This window comes from Hypanus sabinus, chromosome 1, assembly GCF_030144855.1.
Source record: "Hypanus sabinus isolate sHypSab1 chromosome 1, sHypSab1.hap1, whole genome shotgun sequence".
NCBI classification, from domain to species: domain Eukaryota; kingdom Metazoa; phylum Chordata; class Chondrichthyes; order Myliobatiformes; family Dasyatidae; genus Hypanus; species Hypanus sabinus.
The window spans coordinates 139590466-139603202 of record NC_082706.1 but is presented as its reverse complement, the minus strand read 5'-3'; the positions used below and the strand labels follow the sequence as shown (position 1 = coordinate 139603202).

General features: G+C 40.4%; 1 protein-coding gene across 1 annotated transcript in view; it reads right to left on the bottom strand.

Annotated features, from left to right (window-relative positions):
• The window catches only part of dsc2l (desmocollin 2 like), a 46684-nt gene that overhangs the window by 4932 nt on the left and 29015 nt on the right, over positions 1 to 12737 (bottom strand). Inside the window, exons 11-15 of the mRNA XM_059977255.1 lie at positions 10689 to 10831; positions 6443 to 6673; positions 5304 to 5528; positions 4143 to 4273; positions 408 to 698 (exon numbers count right to left, since the gene is read on the bottom strand). Coding sequence (XP_059833238.1) covers positions 408 to 698; positions 4143 to 4273; positions 5304 to 5528; positions 6443 to 6673; positions 10689 to 10831 — 1021 coding nt within the window. The remainder of the gene's footprint in view (positions 1 to 407; positions 699 to 4142; positions 4274 to 5303; positions 5529 to 6442; positions 6674 to 10688; positions 10832 to 12737) is intronic.

Here is a 12737-nt window from a genome sequence, read left to right as displayed (position 1 = left end):
CCGATGATGGGTGCTGCTTTCCTGAAACAACCCTTGCAAGTGTGCTCAATGGTGAACAGGGCCTTGTCCACTAATTTTTTTTTAGGATTTTCCATTCAAGGGCATTGGTGTCTCCATACCAAGCTATAATGCAGCCAGTGAATATACTTTTCAATACACAACTATAGAAGTCCGTCAACGTTTTATATGTCCTGTGAATGGTTGAGGCAGGAACATTAATGTCATTTAAAAGCTATTGGACAAGTACTTGGATAGGAAAAGTTTACAGTGATATGGTCCAATGCAGGAAAATGAGACCAGATTAGATGAGTACCTTGGTCAGAATGGACCAGTTGGACTGAAGGGCTTGTTTCTGTGCTAACTGATTCCATGATTCTAAGCACACCATTTAACACATTAACATTCACCTGGTCAACTTGAGATCGAAGGATCTCTATCAAGCCATGACTCTTCCTTCGACCAAAAGTTGACGTTCCACCATTCTCATAGCTTCCGAAGTTCACGCCATTCTGGTCAAAGCGCCCTTCCCCTGTGATGTTGGTTATTGCTTGCGTCACTATCTGTGAACCAGGGTTGGTGACTGGCATGCCAACACCTGTGAAGCTGCCGTTTCCAATGTTGCTGTCACGCACATGCATCCCACTGACATATCCAACATTTTCATCATAATTCCCGGGGATGTCCAATACTTTAAGATTCTGCAAAACATAAGTAAACAAATTGTACCTTTGTGTCCATGTTTGAAAACATTATGGCTACATAGCTATCCCAGAAATTGACTGTTTTCTTTTTATTCTAATTGTGCTCAATATATGGTTGTCTTGTGAATGCTGCTCATCTCATGCTCCATGCCTGTGATGATGCTGCAAGTATTTCATTGCACCTGTGCATGTGTGTGAATGTGCACATGACAATAAACTTGACTGACTTTTCAATGGACATTTTACTCTATACCTTTTCTGGCATGAAAAATTCGTTACGTTTTTTTTAATTAGTTTTTCAAAACATTTTACAAATTAAAAACCCCAAATCCCAATGAGGAACATTAAAACAGTGCAAAATTAAGCATACAATAACAATATGCTACAAAGGAAGAGAATTTAGCAAAAAAAAGACAAGTAAGACAAGTAAGCTTAGTGTCCTCCCCAAGCCCCACAACACAAGAAAAAACAACAGCGACTCCAGACCAACCACAACACAATATAGAGAGTATAAGTCAGGACAGCCAAACTCCCAGACTGTGAATACACTCAGCAACAGAGGGTAATAATGCCTTCTACCAGAAAAAAAAGGAGCTGAAAGCAAGGGACCGAAAAGAAAAAAAACCCCTAGTCAAGAGGAAGGTTATGAAAGTACTCGATAAAAGGTCCCCAGATCTTATGGAACTTTAGATCCGAATTGAGAACTGAATAATGAATTTTTTCGAGGTCCAAACAGGCCATGATGTCGTTAAGCCATTGAGCATGAGTGGGCGGGGCAGCATCTCTCCATCTGAGGAGGATCAAGCGTCTAGCCAGAAGAGAGGCAAAGGATAATATTCGGCATTTGGTCGGACCCAGACATAAATCTGTCTCGCCCCAAAAACCGAACAGAGCAATTAAGGGGTTTGGTTCTAGGTGCTGATTCAAAATACACAATAACGTAGTGAAGACATCTTTCCAGAATTTCTCCAAGCTAGGACAGAACCAGTACATATGGATGAGAGAGGCCACGCCCCTCTTGCATTTATCACAGAGCGGACTAACGCTAGGGTAGAATCGAGATAGTTTAGATTTAGACATATGGGCTCTATGAACAATCTTAAATTGTAAAAGGCAGTGGCGAGCACAAAGAGAGGTTGAGTTAACCGATCTGAGAACTGAATCCCAGCTCTCCTCAGATAACGAGATATTTAAATCCTGCCCCCAGGCCATTTTGATTTTTTCCATGGGGGCCCGTCGTAAGGCTGCTAGTTTATCTCGGATGATTGATATTAAGCCTTTACCTAGTGGATTCATGGAAAGAAATAGGTCCATAGCATTTTTCGCAGGCATTTCAGGGAAGTTAGGAATTAAAGGAGCAATAAAGTGTCGGATTTGGAGATATCTGAAAAAATGAGCATTGGGCAGATTGAACTTAACAGAGAGCTGCTGAAAAGAAGCGAAGCGATTATCAATGAAAAGATCTTCAAAATGTCTAATGCCCTTCCTATACCAAACCTGGAATGCTGAATCGTACGTAGTAGGTAAAAAAAGGTGATTATGAGCAATAGGGCTGGAAACAGAAAACCCCTGGAAACCATAGATTTCCTGATCTGAGCCCATATACGCAAAGTGTGTCTAACAAGAGGATTAGCTATTGATCTGGGTAGACTACTAGGGAGTGCAGAGCCAAATAGTGCAGAGATAGATAATTCTTTGGTGGAGCTCAGCTCCATCGCCACTCAGTTAGGGCACTCGGGTTAGCCATGGAAGAAAGACCAGAAGGTAGAAAATTTGTTACGTTTTTAAGGAGGAAATTTAAAAAGTTGAGCCAGTGTAATTGATGTAGTTCAGCTTAGATTTAGATTTAAGCCACAGTTCATCAATGCTAAGATACTGGAGAGGCCACACCTCAAATAAACTATCAAAAGAAAGTTCCACAGCTCTTTCAGGTAGATGGAAACAATTCATGTATTACTACATTGGAGGCTATTTAGAACATCTTGTCCACATTTAACAACCCTCGTTTTGATTCTCATCATTTAACTTACTTTCTTAAGTTAATAGATGCTCCTTAGAATATAGGAGACCAAGGACAGATCTTATAGAGGCAACAAAATTATGAGTGGCACAGATAGGATGAGAGATCTTTTTTTCCAGCAATAGAGAATCAAAAACCAAGACAGAGCTTTCATGTGAGAAGTGAAAGGTTAAATAAGAACCTGATGGGCAACTTTGTTTTATACAGTGAGAAGTAGACATATGGAACCAGCTGCCAGACGAAGTAGTTGAGGCAGGTATATTGGATGCATTTAAGAAATGTGTACAGATATAGGGATAATAAAAGAATTTAGAGGGAGATGTGCCAAGGGCTGAGGAAAGGGATTAGCCTGAACATGCACCTTAGTCAACATGGACATGGATGAGCGAAAAGGCCTTTCTTTGTGATGTCTGATTATAGCTCCTCTGTGATTCTTCTATCATTTGCCTACATGATAAAACTAGAAAATAATAGAAACACTTAGTAGATCAGTCAACATTTGCAGAATGAGAATTTCCTCCAATTGTTTTTGATGCTAACTCTCCTCCTTTGCAATAGATGCCAATAGTTGCCTCTGGTGCCCTGGATAGTTTTGGTAGGGACAGTTTTACTTCAAGGAAGACTTGGTTCAAATTAGAATGAGATGGAGACCAAAAAGAGAAACAGAGCCATGATTTGGGTGCAGGGGAGGGTGAGAAACTATAGAAGAAGCAGGGTACAAGGAAAGCATCGTTCTTTGTTCCATTTTCAGTACAATCTCATTGTAGAATGGAGGTGGAGAATGTTACAGAAATATTTTAAATTTGAGCAACATTAATGTTAACAGCCTTTATCCCACGGAAGGGAGAGTCCAAAACTAGGGAACATAGATTTGAGGTGAGGGGAGAAAAATTTTAAAGGGACCTGAAGGGATACAGAAGGTGGTAAGACTGCCAGTGAAATAGTTGAGGCAGGTACAACAGTAACACTGAAGCAAGTGCATTGAGGGGTGGAGTGTGGAGAGATTACAACAAATTAGGATGGCTGAGCACTTGGGACGGTTTTAACGAAGGGCTGCACCCATGTTGTACTGCTTATGACTCGGTGACATTGGAACAGAGTGATGGGAAGGAATGAACAGAGAATAACCAATTTTTAATTCCCAAGCTTATGAGCCAAACTGATTCCACCCTTCACACTGAATGGCTAAACTCTGCGTGTGGATTGGCATAATGCAGCTCTGCGACAGTTTATTATCCATTTCAGACAAGTACTGAGGCACAATTGACTGGAAAGTACAAATCAATAGCATTGGAAATCAAAAGCATAAAAATCTTTCAGTGGACTTGAACCAAGATCTTCTAGTTCAGAGACAAGATTGCTGCCATGAGCCAAGGTTATAAAATGTCTAGTACAATGCACAGGCTTGGAGAGGAACCCACCATATCTTGCTGACCACCACCTTCTTCATTGCAGACAATGAGGCTCTGCTGATATTGACCATGGGGAACGAATGGAGGCCTTTTCTTTCTATCGTTCCCACAATACAATGCAAAAGCTGCCATAAGTAAGCCTGTTAAGAATGATAGAAGAGGATTACTGGCATTTTCATTAACACATAAAGCACATAACCCAACTAATTTAGTGTATGATTTTTGATCATCTCTGGGGTATGATTTCTTGATTTAGGGACTTATGACATACGATCAAGCTCCTTGATATTATTAAATTCACAAATCTGATGTACATTCATATATGTTAACTACTGTGGGGGGGGGGGGGGGGGGAAACTAGCTTCTTCTCTCTCCACTTTTAGTATTTTTTTCTTATTAGCCTTTGTGCAATAACAGATATCAGGGTTTGATCCTGACCTCAAATGCTGTCTTGTGAGGAATTTGCACACAATCCCTGTGACTGCATGTGTTTCCTCTGGGTGCTCTGGTTTCCTCTCACATTTTAAAGACATCCTTGTCACTGGGTTAATTAGCTGCTCTAAACTGCCCCTAGTGTGTGGATGAGTGGTAGAAACCAGGGAAGTTGGTGGGAAAGTGAGTAGATTAAAAAGAAAATTAATATGGAACAGTACAGCACCAGAACAGGCCTTTCGACCCATGCTTAAAGTTGATAATTGGTGCAGACCTGAAGGGCCCACTTTTTTACTGCGTTTCCCCTATACCCTGGTTCAATCACATTGAAGGGTCTGAAATCATACTGGCCTGGAAGATTGTAGTCACCATGACAATAACAAGTTAGCAGATATCAGAATCTGGAATAATACACAAACTACTGGAGCATCTCAGCAGATCTTGCTGTGTCTGTAGAGAAAAATGAACAGTCGACATTTCTGGCCGAGACTCTTCATCTCAACCTGAAATGTTGACTGTCCATTTCCCTCCACGAATGCCTCCTGAGCCGCTGAGCTCCTCCAGCTGTTTGTCCTGTATTACTAGCCAAAATGATACAAATTATGATTTTTTTCTTAAATTAGGATTTGATTAATTGGTAATTAAACTCCTAATCTGCCTTAATAGAGTTTCACCTTGCACTCACTAACCAGAGTGTAAAGCATTTTAAAGGTTAAACAATCGTGATTTAAAACTTACATAGCAGTAACAAAGCAGCCAGAAACATGGTAAAGATTCCCAGACCACCAAGAACTGCTTTCTTTGATGCAAGTCTGCCAGAACATTGCATTCCATTAAGGCATTCACATACGGTGATCCGCAATATTTCCTTGCTCTCACGATGTTGTTGATCCTGAATAATGATGGGAACCTCAAAGTATCCAGGGACAATATCAGCTGTTGGCTTCATATAGGCAAAGGATCCTGGAAGACAAAGGACAAGGAATTAGAGCTGATCAATCAAAATCAAGATTAGTGCACAGGGCACTGACATACTCCAATTCCTCCTACAATCTCAGTCAAGGTAATGAAGCACAAAGCCATGTCAACTAGTGTGGTAAAGCAGTAAAGCATAATCAAGACCACACCCACCCCAGACATTCTATTCTCTCTCCTACTGGACAGGAGATACAAAAGCCTAAAAGCACAACCCACCAGGTTCATGGACTGCTGCTGCTATCCCACTATTTTAAGACTATTGAACAGCTCCCGAGCATAATTTGGACATTTGACCTGCCAGCTTACTTCATCTGCTTGCACTGTATTTACTCTAACTGTAATATTATTTTCTGCATTGTTATTGTTTCTCCTTGTCCAACCTCATTGACCTATTGTATAAGTTGATCTATGTAGATGGCTTGCAAAACAAAGTTTCACTGTACCTCAGTACAAGTGACAACAATAAACCAACCTCACCAGCAAATTTCAGTCTCTGTTGGTATACGAACAAAAGCTTTTCACCGTATCTCAGTGCCTGTGATAACAATAAACTAATATCCCTATTACTGAAGCAAGTGTTTTTTTTAAATTCTACATTTACTTAATTACTAGAATTTAAATTTCCAGCTGCCACTGTGGCATTCGAACTCATGTCTCTGGATGGATAGCCCGTTATTCCATAGATGTAACTGTCCTGTCACTGTACTTCTACCACAAACACCAAACTGGCTACAAGTCTCACATTACAGATAATGAGCTTCTATGATGGCAGTCATGAAGATTTGCATTTAATAATGTAGAATGATCATCTACAGTTAAGTATTATCACTTACAGACAGACACCTAGAAAGGCAATACAAATCACAAATAGCGGTATACAGACACAAATTTAACCGTACCCATTTCACTGAAGATCATCCACTTATTTTTAATCTCAGGTGCATCATTTGGCAGGAGAAATCTGAATGGAGCTGTGTTGGGTGATGCATCATGATCCTCGGCTGAAATATTTACAAACTGTTCGGGTCCATTCTCACAAATGAACAGGTCCTTATTGTAGACAAATGGACTGTTGTCGTTGAGGTCGATCAGGTTTATCACCACGGTCCCAGTGCCTGTTCTCGCTGCGACTTTTAGTGGAACAAAAGAAAAGACCACATTGTCATAAAATGAAAACTTACAACCATTTCAGACAACTTTTCAAAGACGCGAAAAAAGACAGGTGGAAGCAAGAAGTCCCATGATGCCGGGTTTAAGAGCAACTATTTCTCTTCAACCACTTGGAATATTGTCAGCAGTTTTGGACCCCTCACCCAAGATATGCTGACATGAGACAGGGTCTAGAGGAGGTTCAGAATGATTCCGGGAATGAAAGGATTAAAATATGAGCAGCATTTGATGGATCTGGGACTGTACTCACTGGAGATTACAAGCATAGGGGAGGGGAGGGCAATCTCATTGAAACCTACTGAAAGGTCTAGAGAGAGTGGATGTACAGAAGTCTAGGACCAGAGGGTACAGCCTCAGAGTCGAAGGTAGAAAAGAGCTGATGAGGAATTTCTTTAGCCAGAGTATCGTGAATCTGTGGAATTCTTTGTGACAGACAACTTGAAGGCCAAGTCCTTGAGTATATTTAAAATGGAGGTTGATAGGTTCTTGATTAGTCAGGGAGTCAAAGGTTAGAGGGAGAAGGCAAGAGAATAGGATTGAGAGGGATAATAGCTTCCTAATTTTCCAAATTTTGTGTCTTCAGGTATTTTGGAGAGGTTGTTTGAATTAAACCCTTTTCAAAAAGGGCTTATATCAAAACTTTATAATATAATTATGAAGATACGTTCACAGCCCCTTTATAAGACAAAAAATGATTGGGAAAGAGAGCTTAATCTTATTATTCCTATTGAGAATTGGGATAGAATTCTTCAATTAGTTAATACATCATCTATATGTGCCAAACATTCATTAATACAGTTTAAGGTCGTACACAGGGCCCATATGTCCAAGGATAAATTAGCTCATTTTTATTCCTATATAAATCCTATTTGTGATAGATGTCAATCTGAAATAGCGTCTTTAACTCATATGTTCTGGTCGTGCCCGCTTTTGAAAAAATATTGGAAAGATATTTTTGATATCATCTCTGCAGTATTGAACATTGATTTACAACCCCATCCTATTACCGCAATTTTTGGTTTACCAATGATGGACTCACTTCATTTATCTTCTTCCGCTTGTCGAATGATTGCGTTTCTTACTCTAATGGCTAGAAGATCTATTTTGTTGAATTGGAAGGAAATTAATCCTTCCACTGTATTTCATTGGTTTTCTCAAACTATGTTATGTTTAAATTTAGAAAAAATTAGAAGTGGTGTATTTGACACTTCTATTAAATTTGAAAAGATATGGAGACCATTTATTCAATATTTTCAATTGATGTAATATGACCCTGTTTCAAGCCTATTTGATTTTCCAGTTTTAATTTTATATATGTTGAGAGGATCGGAGTTGACGACACTGATGATTATGTATTCTTGTGAGATATTATAAACAGCCCTTTTTTTTCCCTCTTTTTCCAGTCTTTCTTTCTCTTTCTTTTTTTGCTATTTTTTCTTTATCAGCGATGAGATTATTAGTTTAGTTTTTTTTGCATAATATTTTTTTTTCTGTTTTTTTTTAAATTATATTTTATGATATACCCAGATTTACCTTGTTCATCTATATACTGTATCGTTCATGACTTGGGAATACTCATTTATACTGTAATCATTGTTTATGTATTCTTTCACGTGCAATGGAAATGTGTATGTTTGTAATCCCATTACCTACATATCAATTGTATTTTGTTGACATTAATAACAATAATAAAAAGATTGAAAAAGAAAGAGAGGGATAATCGATCAGCCATGGTGGAATGGTGGAGCAGACTCGATGGGCTGAATGGCCTGATCATACTCCCATGTTTTATGGGTTCAATTTTTAGGATCAACCGGCACTACCCTAATCATTACAGTTTAGGAACACCATTACCACTTCGATCATTTAGCATCAAACTGAACTTGCTCTTATTCTGTTTATGTTTCATCTTACAAATGCTAATTGCCTGATGCTATGCATCTGTGATGCTGGTACAAGTGAGTTTTTCATTTCACCTGTGAACTTGAATGTGTTTGTTTTAATTTCCCTTCTTTTAAAATTGATTCTATAGCCCTGTTGATTCTATAGCCTTTAAATAATTATCAATATGAAATTTTGTGGAATCAAAGAAACAAAGTGGGGATACAGGTAGTGAAGGCAACATAGGGTGTACTTGACTTCAGCAACTGTTACACTGAGTACAGGAATTAGGACTTTATGCTGCAGCTGTACTGTTCATTGGTCAGGCTACACTATTGTGTTCAGTTCTGGTCACCACACTGTAGGAGGGTTATGATTAAGCTAGGGTGGGTGCAGAGTCAGAAGGAGATATTGGATAGTCTGGGACTGATTTCCCTGGACAGGAGTTTGAGGGGTGACCTATAGAGGTTTATAGAAGTAGGAGAGGCAAAAGGTAAGGTACACAGGAGACAGAAGGCTGCAGATGCTGAAAAGCTGGAGCAACACACAAACGAGCTGGAGGATCTCAGCAGGCCAGACAGCATCTACAGAGGAAAGTGGGCAGTCGCTGTTTCGTCAAGAGCCCTCATCTGGACTTCACTTGCATAAACAAAGCGAGTGGTCACAGTGCATCTCTCAGGGTTGTGAAGTCTGAAGCAGGAGGATGTAGATTTAAGGCAAGATGGGACAGATTTAAAGGGGATTTGTGCTGCAAGTTTTCCCACAAAGGGTGCTGAGTATATGGAATGAACTGCCAGAGGAAATGGTAGAGGCAGGTTCACTTACACAAGTTTAGGGTGAAAGGTGAAATATTTCAGGGGAATGTGAGGGGGAACTACTTCACTAAGATGGTAGTGCAAATGAGGTACGAGCTGCCAGCAGAAGGGGCCAATGTATTCCGCCCCTATGCCTCCAAGCCCCCACCCTTCCATATACCTATCCGAGAGCTTCTGCAAATGATACCTTCGCATTTGCCTCAACTACTTGCTCTGGCAGCTCATTCCACATACCCTCCACCCCATGTGCGATAAAGTTGGCCCTCGTTCTTTTTAAAATTTCCCCTTGCACTCCAAATCTGTACACCCTAGTTTTGGACTCCCGCAACCCTGGAGAAGACTGTTAACATCTACCTTCTACAAGATCACCCCTCATTCTCCTGCATTTCAAAGAACAAAAACTTAACCTGGCCAACCTCTTCATATAACTCAGGCTTTCTAGCCCTGGCAACATCCTCATGAATCCCCTCTGAACCCTCTGGTTTAACCAGGCCTTTTTGACCATAACTGTACATTTTCTCAGATGTTTGGAGTTCTCTACCGAAGGCGGCTGTGGAGGTTCAGTCACCCAATATAATGAAGTAACAAAGGGTATCGGGGATATGGTATCAGCATAGGAAAGTGGTGCTGTTTTAAAGGACCAAGGGGCTCGTCTCTTCCTTGGCTACTGATTGAGCAAAACCAGACCCAGTTGGTGCAATGCCCACACTAGACAGGAAACACAAGTAGTAAATCTCTGCTTTGGATACCCAGATAACAGGAAGGTCAGGGGTAAAATGGGCACAACGTATTGCACTATTTTTCCCCCATGCAATTGCCCACATTAATTTAGTATCTAGTTGGAGATGCAAAGCAAGCAGATAATCTGGCTTTAATTTGCCTTTTATTTGCCATAAAATAAATAAATCTACAGAAATAGGTCCTTCAGGTGACCGAGCCACATTGATATTACTAATCCTACCATCAACCCAATCTATTCTTTCCATGAACTCCAACCAGATTCTGCCATCCACACTGTGCCAATTTACAATAGTCAACATGCTTATCTTCGGGATGAAGGAGGAAGTTTCAGCACGAGCTGGGGTGGAAGGAGGAGGAGATCATGCAGTCACAGGGAGAATCTGCCAATTCCACATAGACAGCACCCAAGGTCAGGATTGAACCTGGCCACAATATCTCGCCCCAAAGCATGTTTATCCCACATTACATTTCCTTCCTGGCTCCAGAGATGTATTACAATTGCCGGTACACTAACAATATCCTTTGAAGTTTTACTTACCATCATCAATAGCCAGCACTGTCACATTGTACTTGTTGTGTTTTACATAACTGGACTCTCTGTCCAGTATGGCTGTTGTCCGGATCTTTCCAGTTCTGGAATCGATGGAGATCCAGTCTGCTGGGTCAGTTACCTCGCGATACCTGAATACAAACCAGATTGACAGCATTTCAATGCAGGGTCATTAGACATTCAGCTGAACGATTACTATTTAAGTGAACATCTACGAATGCAATAACTTGACCTTGTTGATACACACACTGCTGAAGACCAACCACAAATATCTTTTTTCCTTTTTAAATGACTTTTTAAAGCTTGGATTATCTCTAGTGGAAGCTTCCTCCTGACAGGCCCAGCTCTAATCAGCTTTCCCAGCTTCTTCATAAACAAGCTTCACTGGATGTGGTGCAGCCAGGAACTTTAGCTTTTCTCAGTTATTCATCAACGCTTAGTTCAAGTCAAGTCTACAAAGCAAGTCAAGGTGACTGACTTTAGTGACTAACAGAAGCTGGCCACTGGGCTCATTTACTTCACGCTGTTGTTTCCTCACAACCCCCAACCCTTCACATTGGCAAGTTGTGAGATCACCCAATTTGCAAGTAATAATGTAAAAGCAAACCATGATTTAAATGTGGTGAGCCTATCAAATGTTTTTGCATAAAGATCCAGGGGTTCAGAACATAGAACAGAGGAGCACACGAGTAGGTCACCTGGCAACACATCTCTGTGCTGACCAGGGTACCACTTTACACTCATTCCATCTCCAGGTCCAAATCCTTCACTTCTCTACTTGTCTATCTGCCTGTTGAAACGTTTCTGAAACAAGGAAGTAGACACCCTTGGAAGCCCATTCCAGGCAGCTATCATTAGTGTTTACCTGCAGCACACACTCTCTGTCGTTCTCACACATCGTTACTAGTTTACCTTGTTCTACCGCAATGTGCCATGTAATAACCTGATCTGTATGAATGGTATAAAAGACAAGTTTTTCACTGCATCTTGGTGCATGTGACAGTAATAATTCAATTCCAATTTACACTTTACCCCACCTTTAAACTCTAAACTTAAAAATCATGTCCAGTGAGGTTTTAACTTTCTTACTTGGGGGTTAAAAAGATTCTGACTGTCTACTCAATCTGTGCCTCTTTCAATTCTAAAACCCTTGTCAGGCATCTCTTTAGTCTCCAGTTAAAAAAAACAACCCAAGTTTGTCCAACCTTTTCATATAACTCATACCCTCTAACCCGGGCGGCATCCCTGGTGAACCTCATCTGCACCCTCTTCACATCTTCCTCGCAACAGGGTAACCACAACTGCACACAATACTCCACATGGAATCTAATCAAAGTCACCATGAAACACAGAATTGACCTGGAGCAACGTATTAAGGTGACTGAGGGAATGTTTCCATTAACAAAAGGACGTGGAAAATAAAAAAAAGGATGGTTTGGATGCAACTTACAAGAAACGAATGAGACCACACCCGGAGTTCTCTGCACAGTTTTATTCTTTATATTTAAGTATTTATTTGCATCGTGCAGTGCAGAAAAGATTCTGGAATGAATGCACTGATGTGCAAAGAAATGGCAAGCATTGGAGTTTAGAAAAATCATGATCTGACAGGGTACTAAAAGTGAATGCCAAAAAGACCTTTCCCCTAATGGAGTATCTGGAACTGGGGGATGCATTCAGAACATTGAGACTTATTTCAGAAGGAAACTGACTTATTATTGTCACATTTACTAACAAACAGTGACAAAGATTTGTTTTGTGTGTCATGCAGATTGTCCAGATACAAGTACATTGAAGTAGTATGAAAGGAAAGCATTAATGAAATGCAAAATAACATATTACATTTACAGAGAAGATGCAGTACAGGGCCACAAGAAGGTATCATTTCCATTCAAGCTTCACACAGAAGCTGTCCTTTGGTCTGGTGGTGACCAGGTGAGAGGTTTTTATGTTGGCTGGCTTCTCAAGGCAGAAGGGACTGTAGATGAATTCAGTGGGGGGGGGGGGGGGGGGAACAAATTCTATGATATGCCGAGC